This window comes from Chlorocebus sabaeus, chromosome 20, assembly GCF_047675955.1.
Source record: "Chlorocebus sabaeus isolate Y175 chromosome 20, mChlSab1.0.hap1, whole genome shotgun sequence".
In the NCBI taxonomy this organism is placed as follows: domain Eukaryota; kingdom Metazoa; phylum Chordata; class Mammalia; order Primates; family Cercopithecidae; genus Chlorocebus; species Chlorocebus sabaeus.
The window spans coordinates 29,001,914-29,024,349 of record NC_132923.1 but is presented as its reverse complement, the minus strand read 5'-3'; the positions used below and the strand labels follow the sequence as shown (position 1 = coordinate 29,024,349).

Genomic DNA, 22,436 nt, shown 5'->3' with positions numbered 1-22,436 from the left:
CCTAACCTTGGCAAATGTGTAAAGCCTACATAGAAACTAATTAGAGAACAATTTAATTCAGGCTACCCTTGGATGGTCAAGGTAAGGTTAATGATTGGCAAAGAGTTTGGACAGAATGTAATGAAAGGATGGTCCTTGGAACTGTTTGGAGAAAAGGGAGCATGTTTCAGGGAGAGGAAATAGCAGGAGCCAAGTGAGAACTCTAACAACTGGATCGACTGGATCAGGAGTAGATTTTTTCTGAAAGGGAGGCATTTTTTGTTCTGTGAATTGCTTCATTTGCTTGCTACTTATTAACCTAACCCAGGTGTCTCCTCTCAAAGGCCTAACGATCGATGCTTAGGCCATGAGCCTTTCCTTGCAAAAATACTAAAAAGGAATCTAAAAGGTCTACCTAATTTTCTATCTTTCATTCTTAAAGTACCAGCCAAGGACTCAGGTACGGTTTTTATTCCACTTTTCCACCATCTAGTTAAGCTCTAGTCTCTACGAAGGTGGAACCAAAACCTGTACAATCCCCCACACTCTCCTGTTTCTGATTCTAAGATTATAGTGATCTTCAGGGCCCAGAAGCCCTGCTGCACTACAATTGTACTCATTTCTCTGTCCATTTGTTGATCCATCCACTCACTCAACCATTCCCTACCACTTCCTTGACGTCAAAACACCAATTACGTATGGTTCCTATCATTGAGAGGCCTGCAGTCTAATTGAAGAGATGAACGTAGAGTCAATTATAATAAATGTGATAAAAGTAAATACATGATGTCAGGGGAGCACAGAGGACTGACAGACTAATAAAGCCCAGGCATGAGGAGTGTCAGAAAAGGTTTTCAAAGTGGGGGCAACATTTGCATTAAGTTTTTAAAAATGAACATTAAGTTTACTAAACAGAAAAGAGAAGACAGTAAGATAGAAAAACAAAATACACTTAGATACATAGACATGAAAAAAAGTGGCTGGAGAAGTGTGAGTAGTTAAACAGAGTTGTGTTATAGGTTAGGGGGATGGGAGGAAGTGGTAAAAAAAATGGGCTGTACAAATTACTCAGAGCTTTGTAGGCCATATTGGAAAGTCTGGACATTATTCTGGAAGAAATATAAACTACAGTATATGAAAGAGTGAAACCATCAGACTTAATTCTAATGAGGATAATTTTATAAATTACATAAGAGTAAGATTAAGAGCAGGGAGTTAGGAAACTTTTGAGTTGTTCAAGCAAGAGACAATGAGATTTTCTGTGTATATCAACACCATTATCAATGCATTCTAGAGAGACTTAGGGGGAGAGCTAAGAAGAACAGGAAGGTGAATCAAGATGAGGAAGAGGCTGACACCCAGGTCTCTGTGAGTGTTTGGATGGTGGGCCTTTAACCAAGACAAGGCATAGGAGAGGGAAGTTTGCAGGAATAACTAATGAGGTTGATTTTAGTTATGAGACATTTGAGGTCACTGCAAGACGCATGGGAGGCGATATGTAAGGAGAAGATGGAAATTTAAAATCCACACTTCAGGAAAGAAGTCTTAGGCACAGACGGACCTTTATCTACCTGGGGTGTGGGGTGTAGCTAAGCCAGGAAAGTCCATCAGATTTCCAAAAGATGGCATGGGGGCATGATGGGTTGTGAAGGATAGCATCAAGGAGGATGATTAGCAATGTTAAATGAAAGAGAAAGGTCACATAAGATAAGGCCTAAAATGTGATGTCCTATGGATCTGTACATTAAAAGGTAGAGTAGAAGACTATCTACCTCTCATTGAGCCTCCGGGTTACCTTGTCATTTTGTACAACTAGTACCTCTTCTCCACTTGACCATCCCTTTGTATAAACAAGTCTGATGTTGAATAAAGATAGCAAGCTCCCCCTCTTAAATTTTTTTATTATTTTTAATTGACACATTCAAAGCCAGTGGTTTTTAAATTTTTTGTCCTGCTTTGTAATCAATTACAGAACAAAGTTTAGAGAATGATGCTACTTTTTAATCAATGATATCTGTATAAGTAAGCATTATCTACAATCTGCAGGGAACTAACAGTATGACACGTATTTATGGGGTACAGTATGAAAGTTCAATATATGTATACAAAGTGTTATGACCAAGTCAAGATAATTAGCATATTTATCACCTCAAACATTTATCATTTATTTGTGTTGAGAATATTCAAAATCTGCTCTTCTGGCTACTTGAAAATATACAATAAATTGTTGTTAATTATAGTCAGCCTATAGGGCTATAGGACACTATAACTTATTCTTCCCATCTGGGTGTACTTCTGTATCCATTAACCAACCTCTGCCTACTCCCCTTTTTGGAACTGCCTTTCATGCCAACTATCCAATGTTTGTAACAACTCCTACTAGTCACAGCTTTCTGGATCACAAGTGGACTCCTGACCCACATTGATCCAATAAGGATCTCTTTTTGTTGCCTGAGAATATAGTTAGACTATGTTAAACGTTATTGCTATAAAGTTCTGTAAAGCAGGGGTGAATTTCAAACCACCTATGATTTAATATTATGGGGGAGTCTGAACTATGTAAACATTTGAGTTTGTCTTAAGTCAGTAGTACTTACTTGCTTTCAATTTGGCTGTTGAAATGATTTCCCTCAAAGTCAAGTTCTGCTGAAATCATATTACACTCTTCATGCAAAAGCCCTATTCAAGTAAACTATGTCTCCATCCCCTGGATATATCTTATCCCTTTTCCTGCCTTCCCCTACACCCACATTTCTCCCAAATCCTATGCCAGTCATGAAACACTATATTACTGAACTGCGGCAAGCAATTATTCCTGGATGCCCAAACAAAGGATCACACAAGGCTTAAGTCAATGTTGAGCTTGAGAAGCTGAGAAGCAGCTCATAAAGTCTAGCTTGCCGAAGACTTCAAAATAGTACCACACTCACATCAGACCTACCAAGCTCAAACTCACACTTTACCCACAGTTACCACCTATACCAGAGCGAGAAGGAATGAGTGTGAAGAGAAGATGCCATAGCTTCCAGTTTTCAGAAGGTACAGTCTACTGATGGAGCGACACAGAGATTCTTCTTCCCCTTGAAGACACGGCCCCTTATAAGGGCTACCCAGCAAACCCTGATCTGACAGTAAAAAAAGGAAGCCTCCTAGGCAGGTCCTTACCATTTCATACTGCTAATGAACTATAAGCATTCGGTGTTACTGGTCTCACAAAATCTTGAGCAGGAAAGAACTTAAAAGAAGGAGAGAGGGAGAGAAAGGGCACCAATGCCCTTGGTGGGAATGGAGGTCAACAGAAATACGCAAAGCAGGGAAAGAATCAAAAAAGCAAGAGGATATGTTACAGACTCCAAAAAGCAAATTTAGCCAGAGGTTTAAAAAAAAAACACTTTCCTGCTTTGTAATGAATTACATAACAAAGTTTAGAGAATGATGCTACTTTTTAATTGATGATATCTAAGTAAGCATTATCTACAATCTGCAGGGCACTAACAGTATTATTCTTAGTTATCTTGTTTTCATATATTTATGACCTTGTTTCTTCATCTTAAAATAAGGGGCCCTAGAACTGAATGTGTCTCAAGTCCATCCGGCCTTGAGAATTTCCATGGGAAGAAGGTAGGTATGGTACCCAGGGATGCACGACTTCTTGCAGCACTATGGAACATTCAAACCTAAAAACATTTGGTAGTTACTAACTTAATTTAAAAGTGTTTTGCCTAAAAAACCATTAGAAAATCACTCCCTTTCACTGAGAAAGGCAAGCACATGATTACTTACTAGGATTCAGTACTGGGCTTTTGACACATCTGACATATTATCATCACAGCTTATTCACATAACTGGTAGCACAGCCCAGTGGTAAGAACAAACTCAGGGGCTGGTCTGCCTGGATTTGAATCTTGGTTGTACTAAATAAGCAACTTAGACAGATTGCATATTTCTCTGTGCCTTGGTTTCTCATCTGTAAGATAAGTATATCGATAATACCAACTTCACAGAATTTACATAGGTGATAAGTTAATAGTGGTAAACTTAGTACAAATGGTCCCCAATTTTGGATGGTTCATTTATGATTTTTCCACTTTACAATGGTATGAAAGTCACAAGCATTCAGTAGAAACTAGACTTTAATATTTGAATTTTGATATTTCCCCAGGCTAGCAACATGCCCAATGAGACTCTCTCATGATGCCGGGCAGCAGCAGCTAGCCACAGCTACCAGTCAGCCATGAAATCACAAGGGGAAGCAAACAATACAGTGTACTGTGTTGCCAGATGATTTTGGCCAACTGTATTTCAAGTGCTGTGAGCATGTTTAAAGTAGGATAAGCAAAGCTATAATGTACAATAGGTTAGGTGCACTGAATGAAGTTTTGACTTATGATAGTTTCCACTTACAATGGCTTAATCAGGACATAACCCCATCATTAATGGAGGAGCATCTGTACTGAGAATAGTACCTGGCACTAAATAGGGGTATTTGTTTTAAAAGATTTTAAAATCTAAGTGCTATTATTGGCCCTGTTTTATAAGGTGTTAGTCCATTCTCACACTGCCAGAAAGAAATACCTGAGATTGGGTTATTCATAAAGAAAAGAGGTTTCAATTGACTCACAGTTTCACATGGCTGGGGAGGTTTCAGGAAACTTACAATCACGGCAGAAGGCAAAGGAGGCAAGTCTTCCATGGAGGCAGGCAAGAGAGCAAGCCAGAGCCGGGAAAACTGCCTTATAAAACCATCAGATCTCCTGAGAACTCGGTCACTATCATGAGAACAGCATGGGGAAAATGTCCCCATGATCCAATCGCCTCCCTCCCTTGACATGTGGGGATTACGGGGATTACAAATTGAGATGAGATTTGGGTGGGGACACAGAGCCAAACCATATCATTCTACCCCTGGCCCCTCCCAAATCTCACATCCTCATATTTCAAAACACAATCATGCCTTCCCAACAGTCCCCAACAGTCTTAACTAATTTCAGCATTAACTCAAAAGTCCACAATTCAAAGTCTCATCTGAGACAAGGCAAGTCCCTTCCACCTATGAGCCAGTAAAATAAAAAATAAGTTAGTTCCTTCCAAGATACAATGGGGATATAGGCATTGGGTAAATACACCTATTCCAAATGGTCAAATGGTTCCAGATTGGTCAAAACAAAGGGCCTATAGGCCCCATGCAAGTCTGAAATCCAGCACAGCAGTCACCTCTGACTCCATGTCTCATATACAGGTCACACTGATGTAAGAGGTAGGTGCCCAGGGTCTTGGGCAGCTCTGCCCCTATGGCTGGGCAGGGTATAGCCCTCCTCCTGGCTGCTCTCACGGGCTAGCAATGATTGTCTGCACGTTTTCCAGGCACACAGTGCAAACTGTGGGTGGATCTACCATTGTGGAATCTGGAGGACCGTGGCCCTCTCCTCACAGCTCCACTAGGCAGTGGCAGTGGGGACTCTGTGTGGGAGCTCCAACCCCACATTTCCCTTCTGTACTGCCCTAGCAGAGGCTCTCCATGAGGGCCCTGCCCCTGCCGCTGCCTGGACATCCAGACATTTCCATATATCCTCTGAAATCTAAGCAGAGCTTCCCAAAGCTCGATTCTTTCTCTCTCTCTCTCTCTCTTTTTTTTTTTAAGTTGTGATAACAGCTTTTATTTAGGAACAATTGCAAAGGAGAAGGAAATCCAAGTTCAATTTCAAATACCATGGACAAGTGGAGATTTATAACCAAGGAGCAGGGTGAGGTCAGTGGATGGAAAATTACTGAGAGGAAACATCAGATATAAGGGGGATCCTGGCTAAACTGACTTGATAGGATTCTTGGTGAAGGTGGGTCAGAATGATCACATACCAAAGGTTATGGGGATGAGAAATCTGAAAAATCACCTTCAGTTCTTTGAAAATCTGCTGTCTATGTCACTACATTTAAATTATAAGTGCAAGTGAGTTGTTGGCAATGCAGCATGCCAAAGCTGAGTTAAATAGCTAGGAAGACTCTAGAGATAAGAATCCTTTTTTTAAAATCAAATTTTGTCAATAAGTATTCTTAAAAAGGTGAGCTTACAAAAGCCAAAGTGATTGAATATTGTTTCATGGTCTATGCGGTCAATTTTCATCTTCCTTGTGGCCTGAAGACAAGTAGCCATGAGCAATGAACATTTTTTAAAGTTTTATTTTATTTATTTCATTTTATTTTAAGTTCCAGGGTACATGTGCAGGATGTACAGGTTTGTTACATAGGGAAATGTGTGCCATGGTGGTCTGCTGCACCTATCAATGCATCACGTAAGAATTAAGTGCAGTATGCATTAGTTATTTTTCCTGATGCTCTCCTTTCCCCCATCCTGCCGACAGACCCCGGTGTGTGTTGTTCCCCTCCCGTATCCATGTGTTCCCATTGTTCAGCTCTCATGAATGAGAACATGTGTTTGGTTTTCTGTTCCTGCATTAGTTTGCTGAGGATAATGGCTTCCAGCTCCATCCATGTCCCTGTAAAGGACATGATCTCATTCCTCTTTATGTCAGCATGGTATTTTATGATATATGTACCACATTTTCTTCATCCAGTCTATCACTGATGGGCATGTGTGCTGATTCCATATTTTTGCCATTGTGAATAGTGCCACAGTGAACATACGCATGCATGTGTCTTTATAGTAGAATGATTTCTATTCCTCTGGGTATATGCCTAGTAATGGAATTGCTGGGTCAATTTGTATTTCTGGTTCTAGGTCTTTGAGGGATTGTCACAGTCTTCCACATGGATGAACTAATTTACATTCCCACCAACAGTATAAAAGCATTCCTATTTCTCCACTGCCTCGCCAGCATCTGTTGTTTCTTGACTTTTTAATAATTGCCATTCTGAGTAGTGTGATGGTATCTCATTGTGGTTTTGATTTGCATTTCTCTAATGATCAGTGATGTTGAGCTTCTTTTTTTCATATGTGTGTTAGCTGCATAAATGTCTTCTTTTGAGAAGTGTCTGTTCATGTCCTTTGCCCACTTTTTAATGGAGTTGTTTGTTTCTTTCTTGTAAATTTAAGTGCCTTGTAAACTCTGGATATCAGATCTTTGTTAGATGGATACCTAAACGTCAACTCTTGACTTTTGTGCACTCACAGGTCCAACACCACATGGAAGCTGCAAAGGCCTGGGGCTTGTACTCTCTGAAGCAAAGGATTGGAGCTTGCACCCTCTGAAGCAATGCCCTGAGCTGTACATTGGCCCCTTTTCACCATGGCTGGAGCAGCTGGAAGCACAGGGCACCAAATCCTTAAGCTGCACACAGCAGTGGGTTCACAAAACCATTTCTCCCTCCTAGAACTCTAGGCCTGTGATGGAAGGGGCTGCCATGAAGACTTCTGACATGCCCTGGAGACATTTTCCCCATTGTCTTGGTAATTAACATTCAGCTCCTCATTACTTACGCAAATTTCTGCAGCAAGCTTGAATCTCTCCCTAGAAAATGGGTTTATCTTTTCTATGGCATCATCAGGCTGCAAATTTTCCAAACTTTTATGCTCTACTTCTCTTTTAAACATTAGTTCCAATTTCAAATCATCTCTCTCAAGTTCAAAGTTCCACAGATCTCTAGGGCGGGGCAAAATGCCACCAGTCTCTTTACTAAAACATAGCAAGAATGACCTTTACTCCAATTCCCAACAAGTTCCTCATCTCCATTTGAGACCACCTCAGCCCGAACTTTATTGTCCACACCATCATCAGCATTTTGGTCAAAACCATTCAACAAGTCTCTAGGAAGTTCCAAACTTTCCCACATCTTCCTGTCTTCTTCTGATCCCTCCAAACTGTTCCAACCTCTATCCATTACCCAGTTCCAAAGTAGCTTACACATTTTCAAGTATCTTTATAGCAGTGCCTCCAACTCCTGGTACCAATTTACTGTATTAGTCCATCCTCCCACTGATATAAGGTAATATTTGAGACTGGGGAATTTATAAAGAAAAGAGATTTAATTCGCTCATAGTTCCACATGGCTGGGGAGGCCTCAGGAAACTTACAATCATGGCAGAAGGTGAGGCAGGTACATCTTACATGGTGGCAAGCAAGAGAGAAAAAGCAAGAAACACTGCTTATAAAACCATGAGTTCTCATGAGAACTCACTCACTAACATGAGAACAGCATGGAGGAAACCCCATGATCCAATCCCCTCCTACCTGGTCCCTCCCTTGACACGTGGGAATTATGGGGATTACATTTCAGGATGAGATTTGGGTGGGCACACAGAGCCAAACCATATCATGAGGGAAGAAACTAATACTTACAAAGGGTAAGTAAATGGAGTTCAAAGTCACCCAGGGAGTAAATTGTGAAGCTAGGATTCAAACAGACCAAGACTCCAGAGCTTGTAGATTTTACTGCCATAGACAAAATGACTTATGTAAGGACAGAGTACATTGAAATAATTACCTAGGAACAGACACTGGGAATATATGACTCTTCTATTTGACTAGACTAGGAATTTTCAATGATTTCCTATTGACTTTCATAATGTAAAAGTTAAAAAATTTTATGTTCTTTCCATGCCATACTTGTATATTATTTTAAAGTTTGGTGCTCATTAACTTTCCCATCCACATGTACTCCAGATCATAAAAACAACAAAAATACTACATAAACCCATGTCTTTCAAAAAAAAAAAATGACTTTTCACTATATCACCTTAGATTAAAATAGTAAGTTCTTACTTTGCTCAGGTATTGTGTAAGAATCAACATTATCTCACTGGATCCTCATAATAATAGTCTAATTTACAAGATGAAAAAACAAAAGCTCAGAATATTTAAGTAAATTCCCCAAGCTCACATAGCTAGCATATGGTAAAGCTAGGCTTTCAACCATCTCTGCTCGACTCTAAACTATTCTCCTACACTATTTCCTTTAGAACCATACCAACTATGGGATCATTTTACATTCTTCACAGGCATCATCTCATCAAGACAGGGCCTTGGGATTTACATAAACATTAGCCTACTATAAGCAAATAACATGTTAACTGTCTCCAAAGAGGTTAAAGAATGGGACATATAAAGATGGAACAACAAAAATTCAAGTGATAAATTGTATCAGGGTGACAGTTAAAGAATAACAACAATAATTTTTATTTCTATTATATTTTACAACATTGTAAACTGTTTCTGACCTTCCGACAGATGTAAGAAGTAAGTTTATTTAACAGCCCTTGAGTAAACTGCATAAGCAATTTGACCCCCATCAGTAAATGTGCAGGGCCATTCTGAAGACGGAATGAGTTCATGCAAGAAGATGCTCAGTAGAGCACCCAGGCAGGACAGGCACAGTGTAGGTGCTCAACTCATGCCAAGATCTGTCACTTTCCAGCTGCTCATGCCTAGCACAGAGAACGGCACACAGGGTCCTTTTAAAATGTCTGAGAGGAATGTGCTATGATCTCAGTCTTCTCTTAGGATTCACCTTTCCTACAATTGCCTATTTTCTGAACTCACCTCTGAAATGAGCTATTCTCTGTTTCACTCTTTTTCACATTATCCAAAATAATTCAATGTCTACCTTTTCCTTTGGGAAAATCAAAGGTTGACACACTACCTTTTGAACTCAAGCTGTTAAAGATCCCTTTTTGTGTTCAAAAGTTTTACTGATTTTGAAAGGTCTTATTGATAAAAACACAGAGAAACTCAGGGGAAAAGGACAAAGAGAAAAAAGAAGAAAGAGAAAGAATAAAGAAGCCAGAAAAGAAAGAGAAGGAAGAGAGCCCAAGAAGAGCAGAGAGGCAATAGGCTACTGAATGCATAATTGCCAGCAGTCTTAGAAACTAGCTCAAGTAACAATCATACAGCTTATTTTTAAAAAGCAAGGGGAAAATATTTACAAAAAACCCAAAAGATATATGCTCTTTGTTAAGTGCTGCAAAATAACAATGTATTCAATTCATTAATTCATGAATTAGTCCGTGTGATATTTACTTCTGGCACCATTAGCATTCCTGAGCTAAATATTTAAAGAATAGAAAGGAAATTTAAGAACTAAAGACAGAAGAATATATTCTTTCTGTTGTTTTTGTTACTCTATTTTTTTTTGGCTATATTTGTATGGTTTTAGTTATTTATTTAGGGCTTTTAATGAAATGAGTGACATGAAACCATCCAACTCCTTCTTGAAGACCTCTGTCTCCAAGGTATGTATGAAAGTCACACAAATTTTAAATAATTTAAAACAAAGTTATGTAGAAAACTCATGTAAATTTTAAGCATTTTTCTAATTATGCTTATAAATAATAGTTTCAAAAGCAGATATGTTACAATAAACACATATTCAGAGTAAATTAGGCCTTAATTATGTTTAGCAAATTTTATGTCCTCATTAAAAACAGAATCGCAACAATAAACATGACTTACCACCAGAATTAACTCTGCCACAATTGTCTACTCTTCCCAAACATTCTTTGTGTGCTCTCGCTCCACACTTAAAACATAAATAGCCTTGATAAAATGTTCCCCTGAAAGGTGAAATAAGAGAGTGGTATATTAAACGGTGCAAAATTCTGCCCATATGAAATTAGTGCAAGAAGGAGAAAAAAAGTATCAACAGTGTTCTTCAAAATACTCCCTCAGTAGAGGGAGAGGAGCTTGCCAGAGCTTCTGAAAGGACTGTCCAGGCAGAAGGCCTGGCAAAGATTTGTGGGATCCCGACTGCTAAGGCAAAATCCCCACTTTCGAACCTATTGGCTAGAAGGTTAGAAAAGTCTGAAACACTTAGCAATTATAGCCGTTGCTTTAAACTGAAAACCAAGACTGAGCAGGCTTACCTCAGGAGCATCTGGCAGACTTTGCAGGATGTGACTCGAGTGAAGGTGTGCATCTTGAAGTCGTGGAAATTGGAGTCTGCATAGTCTGGCCTTATGTTAGACCTATAAAAAGGAAAAAAAAATAACTTTCTATAGAAAGTTTCATAACAAAGCTGCAATTTAGTCATCTAAACCCTAAATTCATCAAAATGACATCAGGTAGAGATCTGGTTCAAGCCAAATGACTATTAAATGTGCAATGTTTTCTAAGCCAAAAGTATGCTATACATTAAAATATGTACCAGAATCTGGTTGTGTGGGAACAAGCAACCTGGAAGGGCATAGCAACCTAATCCTCCTCAGAATTGAGCATTCTCAGAGAACTTTAACAAATAGCCACATAGGTCAACCTGCCTGGGAAAAAAAAAACCCACTGGATACTCATGCTATCTGATAGTTCCTTGTCTATAGCCTTGCCACTGAAATATAAACTAGCAGGTGAGGGTAGGAGGTAGAAGAGGGTCATCTCTAAATAGATCTGTGGACAACATAGTGGTCCATAACAAGGAATACAGTAATTTTATAGAAAGTTTGAAAATAAAGCATTAGTGTGATCGTTAAAAAATTCTTAACATTTCACTTTACTCACAATCTAAGTAGTAATGAAATAAAATAATTTTACTATTTATTTTATATTTTATGTATATTATATATACAAAAGTTATTTTGCATACCACAAACTAATATTCTTTGTATATTTTCTCTGTGCCAGATACTGTGACAACCACATGACATTCATTACTTCATTTAATCTTCACACCAATCCTAACTGCCTGGCAAGAATAATATCACTAGCTTACTCTAAAGTAAAGCTTACCCTTAAGGAAAATGGCATGACTGGGAACTCTAACTCAGGTCTTTGCTCTTGGCCACTGAAACTATAGCTCAAGGAGGAGATCAGCAACGTTCATATTAACATAATCAAATTTTTGTGCTTAGCAGGTATTTTGAAAACATTTAACTTTTTTTTTTTTTAAACATTATTCTTGGCTTAGCTATTTAGGTTGCTGCAAAAGTAATTGATGTTTTTGCTATCATGTTCAGTGGCAAAAGAAGGCAGAAAAATTAGACTGGGATAAGTTAAAGATGGATACAAATCAGGGGTACACCTAGAAAGCTAAAATGATATGCTCCAAGATGTTACACGCAATTTGAGAGATTGTAGGAAAAGCTTGAGATACTGATGAGCCAGGATTTCCCCTTTTATAGAATACAGCAACTCTCAACCACACAGAACCCTGGTGAAATGAAGCATAACACAGGCAGGCGACCAGGCATCAATCTCTGAGGTACCAGGAGAGGCCTTATAAAAAAACATTCGCAAAGGCAATTGGAGTAGCGGGCAGTGATGCAGAAGAGTCAGAGAGGTCAGCCTTCCAATCCATCTGCTGAATATGAGCGTGCTAAAAATGAAATCAAATATTAGTGCCATCTGGGATTTCTCTGCTCTGTGCTTCTGGTGACCTCACTTTTTCGGAAAATGTTCCACTGCATGCTGAGAATTATGGACATTTCCATAGAGGTATTTTTGTGTTACTGATTAAAAATTACAGAGCTTTTATACAGAAAAGGAGACACAGAGAAAATATAAGGATCTAGAAACAAAAAATTTGATTCTTGAGTCCATAAAGCCATGCATTGAAAACTCCATCAAAACTTGTTTCCTTAGTCAGGAACGGCTGTTGGTTCACTTGTTTCTGAGCATCAAGGTGATAGGGTCATAGATGATTTGTCAAATAAGTTTGAGTCCTGGCAACTCAAAAAATTCATCAACCTGGAGTTTTCAAACATGAGTTTCAGGCAGAAACGCATGTAAATAAGTTCCAAACAGGTAAGAAGTTAATTTCAAAAATCTGCCTCGGACACAGACGGAACATCCACATGCACACAAACATGCCGGAGTTGTGTTTGGACCACCGGTATTTAAAACTTTCACAAACTAAGAATAAGCTGAACTTTCAGAAAACAGACAACTGAAAGGGGGAATCACAAAGCCACTAAGACGTTTTACAAAAAAAATTATGATGAAAAAGGTTCTGAAAATATTGTTGACAGTAGCTGCCCTATGGGAATAAAGACTTAAAGTGGCAGGTAAAAGAGTAGAAAGAAACTATTAGAATTATTTGAAAACTATAACGGTATATTATTTTTAAAATCTAGAACCAAACACTAAAGAATAGATGTTAATTCTATGACCCCAAAACTGCTGCTAAGGCAGTCAATACTGAATAAAAAGCATAGGTAAGGACAAGAATCTGAAACTAGACCACCTGGGCTTACATCCTAACTTGCAAATCAGTAGCAGCGTGATCTTAGGCAAGTTAGTGAGTATAGAACAGGAATACTAATAAAGCCAAACTCATCAAGTGATATATGTAACGTGCTTAAAACACTGCCTGACCCATATTTGGTGTTCAATCAATGTTGGCTACAATTTATGAAGTGCTGATTCCAAATCCATATAATTACAGTGTGATCATGATAGTGCTTTGTGAGTGGTAAAGAGTCCCTTTTTAGGTCTGTGTCCAAGTCCCCAGAGGACACCCATTCTTCTGAGAATCTCCAGCACAACGACTTATATGCTCAGTGTCCTTGGGACTAGGAATCCATACATAATTATTTAAGTGTAATAAGAAGGTTACTCAAGAGATGACATGTATGAAAACTCCGTGTATGAAACTGTAATCTCTTCAGTTCGCTTCAGTTCTCTTCACTGAATGAAGCCATACCAAGTACAAACTGAGGAGATCACACATAGTCCATAGCCTGTGGGGGTGCTGAAACCAAAGATAGTAAGTTGGCTGGATGCGAAGGGTTGGGAAGGTAGATTGCATCAGAAGAGGACAGAAATGTTAGGATTATGGATTTGGAGAAACAAAACATTAAAATGGTCAAGAGGCATTTATTTCACATCTCTAATGTACCAGGTACATCACTAGGCTCTTCGTATACTTTTTCACATTTACTTCTCAGAACAAATCTACAAGGCAGAGTCATTCACCCATTTCATAAGTATTTATTGAGTAACTACCATATGCACAGGCCCTTGGGCAGGAACAGAAAGAAGCCTCCTTCAGCTGGAGCCAAATGAGCAAAGAGATGAGATAGGTTGGCAGGGGCCAAGGAAAGAAGTGAGATTTTATACAGGATTGACATCACATTTAACTGAGGAAGAACAAAAAAATGTTCTGCTGCTACCACATAGAGATTTCCTTATAGTAAGACAAGCGTGGATATAGTAGGACCAATCACAGGGTTGGGTTGTCTATAGATGGGTGCTGAGTGTCAAACAGATTAGTTAACTTGCTCAGTTATGCTAATATACATAAAGAATTCCATTTTAGTAATCTGCCTTAACATATGACCATTTACTTTTGTGAATGTCAATGGAATCTTGTAGATTAATCAAATGTTCCCATTTCTTTTGCTTCACATAGAACTCATTATGAATATAACTAATCAGGCAAACAAATATAGGGCAAGGAATATTGACACACTTAGGGCTTCATATAGCTTTACATGTTGTCTTTAGATGTTCTCTTCCTCTTACCTGGCTCCATCACTGGCCCTAAGTTGAACACCCCACTTTCCCCCTAGCCTGGACCTCTTTGTTCTCCACATATGCATTCCCAACTGCTCCTCAGGCATCTCAAATGCAGCACATTTAAAACTCAATTTCCATGCATTTCCTGACTTATCTGATTCATTTACTCCATCTTCCAACCTGGCAACTTCAAAATCACAATGAATTTTTCCCTCTCCCTCACACCCTCTACATATTCACTTTCTCTTAACCTTTCCTCTGATTCAATTTTTCCTTCCCTGAAATTATGATCAATTTCGGTCAATTCAAGCTTAAAAATACCTCCTCAAAAACTCAGGTTCCATACAAACACATATACACACCTGTACACCACCCTCCACACACACACACACACACACACACCCCCTATCCTATTGGTTTTGTTTCTCTAAAGAATCCTAATATAGACACACTGGAAAATAATGTTAGATAGGTTTACTGGGGGCAGTTACCAGAGAAGGAGATAGAAGCAATGCTGAAATTCAGATACGTCAGCCTCCATAACACTACGCAACATCCAATGCCCAGTTAAGTAGACCTCCTAGGCTTTCGGTAACTTTGTACTGACCTAAAAGTAGCATTAAAAGTATTTGTAAGTCCGCCTCCCCACTGACCTATGTGGAGGGTGCATCTTCTCCTTTTTCCAGTCTCCTCTTTATAATCATCAAACATTCTAACAGGAAAATTAATGCTAGATATTCATAGCTGATAGAAATCAGAAAAATATGCTTTTACTGTAGCATTTTCTTCATTTGTTTTCAAAAGCTGCCTTTTGCCACATAATCAGAAAGATGGAAGAATTAAAGAAAAGATAGAAACATTTTACTAAGCCAAAAAAAAAAATCTCTTATGTGAAAGAACACTGAAGAAAAACATGATTCACTAAATTTCAATTAAATCTCAGAATTTATGTTTACTTACATATATCCTCTCTTTATTGTGAGAAAATATTTAACCTCTGATATGGTTTGGCTGTGTCCCCACCCAAATCTTATCTTGAATTATAGTTCCAATCATCCCCACGTGTTGTGGGAGGGACCAAGTGGAGATAATTGAATCATGAGGGTGGTTTCCCCCATCCTGTTCTCATGATACTGAGTTATTTCTCATGGGATCTGATGGTTTTATAAGAGGCTTCCTCCTTCACTGGGCACTCATTCTTCTCCTTCCTGCCGCCATGTGAGAAAGGACGTGTTTGTCTCCCCTTCTACCATGACTATAAGTTTCCTGAGGCCTCCCTAGCCATGCTGAACTGTGAGTCAATTAACTTTTTTAATAAATTACCCAGTCTCAGGTATGTCTTTATTAGCAGTGTGAGAGCAGACTAATACAATATTTTTACAAAAAACTGTAATCGTACTCATAGATATATGTCAGTAGTAAGTATGATAGTGTAGTTAGTAATACCATTAAAATAATAATACGTATTATTTTTACAACATACATGCTTAAAATGAACTGTAAATTTTAAAATCCCTATATCATTTTAGTAATATAGTTAGAGAATAAAGGAAGCAAATCCTAGCAAGATGAAATCATCCATGATGATCACGACCAATTACAGAGGAAATAAGATGAGAACCAATTTATGACTTCATGCTGTCTCATGCTCTATCAGTATTAACAATCAAGTATTACCAGTATGGACATTGCGGCAATTATGTAGTATACGTAAAATGGTTTATTTCATCATATTACATTGAAAGTAAAAGTAAGAGAGCTGGAAGCAAATGTCAGTGCTTCAGAAAAAACTGTCTGAATGCAACAGGCTTTTTTGTATCAAGAACACATAGATTTATAAAAATGTATTCACACACATAGCTCTATGTGTGTTGCTAAAATACAAAAAATATACATTTTGGCAAACAGATACCAAATACAGATTACTTATTTGAGAATGTCCTTTAGAAACATGCTAAACAATCTTATTTTTATGTATTATTATTAATACATACAATTATTTTTTCTCCGTGATACAAGTTGGATCTCTTCTTGCATCCTTCTATTAACCTCTATTATTTAAGTGGCAATAAATTACAATAAGCATACTACTTAAGTTAATTTTATTTTCCATAGCAAGATTTCATTTAAAATAATATGGATAGTTTATCATCAGGATAGTTAGCTATATCATGACTCTTTTAAATAAGGCGTTTAAAATATGTGTAACAATTTATCACATTAATAAAGAAACAAAAAAATTGGGTTGTCTCAGAACATATCAAAAAAGACTTAATAAAACGTATTGTGTGCTTCTAATGAAACTAAATAAACTAGACATTGAGGGATAGTTTCTTACTATGATAAAGAATATCAAACTAAAGATAATAAAAAACATATCTAATATAAAACACCATCACAATTATATTGAAAATAAAGTTTCTGAAGTCAACTATATTTTTCAATATTGTTCTGGAAGATCTAATCACTGTAATATGACAAGAAAAATGAATGTGAATGATAAACATTGTAAAAAAGAAGTACACAGAATTTTCATTTGGAGATGACAATATTGGGACTATTGGGAAAAACTAAGAGAAGATATTTAAAAGTGATAAAACTAATGAGAGATGAGGACATCAAGTGGCACCTGAAGAGATCTGTGTGTGAGTTTCTAATGCTCTCTAGCAAAGAAATGCAGTAATGTGTGTAGCATCTGTCTGGAAAAACCTCTTGAGACTCCGACTTCAAAGATTTTGGAGGAACTGGTCACACAGACACTCTCTGCCTACATACTCAGACGCAATCTTTAAAAAAATCCCAGAAGGAAGTGAGTGCTCACTATAAATCACATTTTTTTTAAGTCTAGGCAGATTGGCACAATGAAATTCAGTACCCTTGGTACACCAAATAACCTTATTACTTAGTACCACAGGGAACATTCCAAAGTCAAGTTCTCAGATGACAGCCAAGGACAAGCCAACCCTGCAAGCAAATCCTTCTAAAGATAGCAAATTCAAGCCTGCTATGTTAACAAGTTTCTGCATGAAAATGTCTAAGAAAAATCCTAACATGAAATGTTTAGGTTCTATATAAATAAAGTTTTTAAATTAATTGAGAGAAATAAACACATTCAATAAATTAAAAGCCACATAGCAAGCTACTAAATAAGAAAATGGAATATTTTATTATAAATACACAACCTCTTTCCAATTTACAAATTTAAAACAATTCCTTTCCTGGAAACCAACACACAAACATACTCTCTCTCACACACACACACTTATAAATATACAATGAGATTTTTTTGAACTTGACAAATGTTTATAAAATATAACTGGAAGATAAGTGTGTGAGAATAGTTAGGAAATGTTTTAAACTATGTGAATTAGTGTAGAGCAAGCTTGTCCAGCCCATGGCCTGCAGGCCACATGTGGCCCAACACAGATTTGTAAACTTTCTTAAAACATTATGAGATTGAGATTTTTTGTGTGATTTTTTAAGCTCATCAGCTATTGTTATTGTTAGTGTATTTTACATGTGGCCCAATACAATTCTTCCAACGTCGCCCAGAGAAGCCAAAAGATTGGACACACCTGTTGTAGAGAGTATATGGGAAGTCACTATAACCCAAGAAATACTAAGATGTTTTTAAAAGTATAGTTATTAAATTTGTATGGGACTGATAACAAAACAGACAGATCAATACAGCAAAACAGACAGATTAATATAAAATGTAAAAGTCTTGAAGGGGACCAAATATGTGAAAGGACTTGGTATGTGATTTTTGTGGCACTTTATTAGTCTATTCAAAAAAGCAAATACTCATTTTAAAAAACTTAGTAATTATCTAATATGTGCCATGCAGTGGGATATGATGATGAACAAAAATAAGTAAAGTCCCTGACTAATGTTGGGTTGTAGGGTGGAAGCAGGGAGAAGAACATTTAAATAATTCCACAAACAATCGTGAAACTGCAGCTATGACAAGTGCTACAAAGAAAGATCACGTTAGGAAAACTTGAAACATAGAATATGACCTTGTCAGTGTATTACCACAGAAGGATTTTCCACAGAAATAGGTGGAAAGCAAGAGGAAGAATGTCGGGACAGAAGAAAAACAGCAGGTTTAAATATAACTTAAAAGTACATGTCCAGCTTTCTAAAAAGGTTAAGAAAGCTAGATTTCTACCACATTTTTATAACAATATAAAGTTTAGATAAAGATTTATACTCTCTATTTGAAAAATATATATTACATGCCTATAATGTGCCATGAACACAGCCAATGACAAGGAGTAAGATCAACAAAACTGCTGCTTTCATGAGGCTTATATTTTGTATTTAAATGTAAAATTTAGATAGGAACCTGATATTTATTTTAAACAAAAAACAAAAATACAAGTATTTGGAGAAAATATTGATAACTACTTACATAATCTTTAAAGGAAATAAAAGCAAACAAAAGATGGCTGGCCTCATTTTCACTTAGAAAAACAAATCCAAAGTTTTATTTAAATAAAAAAAAAACCATAAAAAGTTAGAGAAAGCAGAAAAATGTTTAGAATATGTATGGTAAAAGATTAATCTCTTTGCAATACACAGTGCTATTGAAAGTCCACAGGAAAAAAATGAACATCCCAATTGGAAAAACAGCAAGAAAATTATCAGGGCAATTTGTTAAAAAATAAAAATAAAAACAATCAATACATAAAACATGTACTAGCAATCAAAAGATATGTACATTTAAATAACAAGACATAATTTCACGTGTCAAATTGGCCAAAAAAAGGAAAAGGTAAAAGAAAAAAGATACTCTGAAGGGTTTTCATAAAAGGGAAATTATGTGATATATAACCAATGTCTTCAATGACATCCTTATAAATACAACTGTGTGCCTTCCCTTTCTATCCTTTCTTAATTTGAGCCAAGGACATAGTACCAAAGTATTACTCAGTAAAAGTAATTCTATGAGAGGCCTTTCAGGCCTTTCAGGACATATTTCATTTATATATCATCACTTAAACACTTATCATCTCCTGAAAAGTCAGACATCACGTTCAGGCTAGTCAAATATCTTTTGAATTTAATAACTAATTATTCTAAACATATGAAATCTAACATTTTTGCCAGATGTTCATATAGTATCTCTAGAAGTATCAGGCTTTATAATTTAGGAGAAATTTATAAAACAAAAAGCCATTATCTTAATAGATGTTCACTTATACGCATTTTTCCATCAAAACTAAAGATAAAACAGATAAATATGCAAATCCTGGGATCAAAGGAGACCTGAAGCTGTTTGAAATAGAAATTGATCTTGTGAGACCAATACTATGATGGACAGGAATCACTCCCCATATAGTCCCCAGCATGCAAGACAGATGATTAAGCTAGCTGGACCATGCATCTAACTTACCAAAGTATTTCTTATTCCCTTAGAATTACCAACTAAACATTACAGAATATCAGAATAGTCTATCCCAGTTGTTTCTGTCAAGTCATAGGCACTCCTAAAATCTCCAGTTCTGAGAAAGTAATCTTTAACTAAGTAAAGTCTTAGCCAAAAATCTCAAAATAAAACTGATCGTTGTATACCTCAAAGTTAGACTTTCCCATAAGATACGATCTTAAAGCTCTCATTAAATAGGTTTTTCTTTCTTTCATTAATATGAAAATTTCCAGAATAAAACCCAAGTATTTATTTTTAAAATATCTTATATTGTGAAATTAAATCCTCCAAATAAGTATGAAAGATATATTCATACAATCTTTCAGTAAACTATCCTAAATCCTTGTTTTTTCATAATTTGTTCCCATAACACCATAGCATACTAATTATGCTGCTGGTTATTTGAAAGGGCAAGAAAATGAAAAACAAACAGGTCCTTCAAAAACCAAGTTTAAAAAAAACAGAGTTCAGAAGGGACATCTTCACCTATTCCTAAGGAGTCGTAAAAGGAATGAAAACAAAAGAGATTTATAAATCACAACCAAATCTTATTCCTTATATTCCAAATCACGTACAGTCTTTTATCTAGGGAAATGAATAAATACTTTCAAAATACTGATAAAAATCAGATCGTGCTTGGCTCTGAAAAACAGTATTTTCTTATCTACTATATATTACACTTCTTTATTTCATTCAACATTGGCTTTATAGTAATTTTAAATATACATCCATCACTGCATTTCAGTGACATTGCAAAGAAATTATTGAATGAAATGTAAAGTCAGTTAAATCTATAATAAATTTAAAGTGGAAAAGATGTCAGACTATCTGTAATTTAGGTTTATGTTTATTACAAACTTAAAGTGTGGCTTTGGCACAGAAACTATTCTTTCTATTTTTAGTTTCCTCACCAATCAAAGAATTATATCTGCCCTTCCTGCTGTACAAGGCCAACATCCAGGAGTGGGAGAAGAGGGATCTCACATTTGTTTAGAACCTGTTCCACCGTGCACTCAAATTTGTTCTGAAGACAACTGAGAACATATATGTGTGCATTTTCATAAATAAATAGTATTTACTAAATGATGAAAAGCATTACATAAATGCTAGATGCTACTTCTATTACTGTTACCGCTGTCAAAAGTGACAAACATTTAGTGGAAAGCTAGAGGCCTCATCAAAGTAGAGAAGTATAAATGATCATCTACCTATTACTATATCCTGAATAAATTGAGATAATGCTTTTCTTCTATTAAGCATGTAATAAGCATATTAAAACTTCTCTTGGCTTATAATACACTTAGTCATGCATTCAACAAATTAATTGAGGGCCTATTATGGGACAGTCATTTTCAAATACTAGGAATACAATAGTGAATTTTTCTGGAACCAACAATCATGGTTCTCCAGTTAAACTATCTTGCTTTGCTTCAATTTTTCCTTTAAAATGTATTGTTCATTCTCTTATCACTGAATGGGGGTGGGGAGGTCTCAAAGTTCTGTTTTAAACAGCAACACGTCTCCCACTGTGTCAGCCATTCCATGTAAGAAATCGATTCTAGAGAATTTGGATTATCTCATTCTCTGGTCCAATAAATCTGAACTATAATTCAAACTGCAGATAACATGAATTAGGAATGCTGAGCTGGCACAGTGAATTTAAGTTGTATCACATTTTAAATTATGTCTGATAATACGAAGTTTGCTGTGGAATTAATGTGTTTTAGAAGCAGATGGAGATGGAGATGGTATTGTTACAAGGTAATATTAGGGAACAAAAGAAAGAAATCTGAAAGGTAATCTGACAAGCTTCGTGAAGTTTTCCTCTTCAAATTCTAAAATGATTATGTACAAAAAAAGGTTTTAAATCAACATTCAATCCTTCAAATACGAAGTCTCAGTCTTATATAAAACTCTATGTGCAGAAGCTCATTATAAACTGACCAGGATTTCAGTAAATTTGGCATGAATCAAGGCCACTATCAACTATCAAAACCAAAAATCACTAGTCAGAAAAAGAACTTTAAAATGTTAAATGCATTTATTAAAGAAAAAGGCATATTCACTATAAACATTATTGTGAACAGCCAGCCAGCCAGTAAAGACTTTTAAAAGTACTTTGGTGGGCTGGGCGTGGTGGCTCATGCCTGTAATCCCAGCACTTTGGGAGGCCGAAGCAGGCAGATCACCTGAGGTTAGGAGATTGAGAGTTTTTAGCACGAAGCTGTTCAATTTTGTCAAGGTCTTTTCTGCATTATTGAGATAATCATGTGATTTTTGTCGTTGGTTCTGTGATGGATTATATTTATTGATTTGCATATGTTGAACCAGCCTTGCATCCCAGTGATGAAGCCAACTTGATCATGGTGGATAAGCTTTTTGATGTGCTGCTGGATTTGGTTTGCCAGTATTTATGGAGGATTTTCACATCGATGTTCATCAGGGATATTGGTCTAAAATTCTCTTTTTTGTTGTGTCTCTGCAGGCTTTGGTATCAGGATGATGTTGGCCTCATAAAATGAGTTAGGGAGGATTCCCTCTTTTTCTATTGATTGGAATAGTTTTAGAAGGAATAGTACTAGCTCCTCCTTTTACCTCTGGTAGAATTTGGCTGTGAATCTGTCTGGTTC

At 36.7% G+C, this 22,436-nt stretch overlaps 1 protein-coding gene across 1 annotated transcript in view; it reads right to left on the bottom strand.

Moving 5' to 3' along the window:
* The window catches only part of VAV3 (vav guanine nucleotide exchange factor 3), a 404,297-nt gene that overhangs the window by 122,410 nt on the left and 259,451 nt on the right, over positions 1-22,436 (bottom strand). Inside the window, exons 16-17 of the mRNA XM_007977771.3 lie at positions 10,793-10,894; positions 10,383-10,483 (exon numbers count right to left, since the gene is read on the bottom strand). Of these exons, the coding sequence (XP_007975962.3) occupies positions 10,383-10,483; positions 10,793-10,894 (203 nt within the window). The remainder of the gene's footprint in view (positions 1-10,382; positions 10,484-10,792; positions 10,895-22,436) is intronic.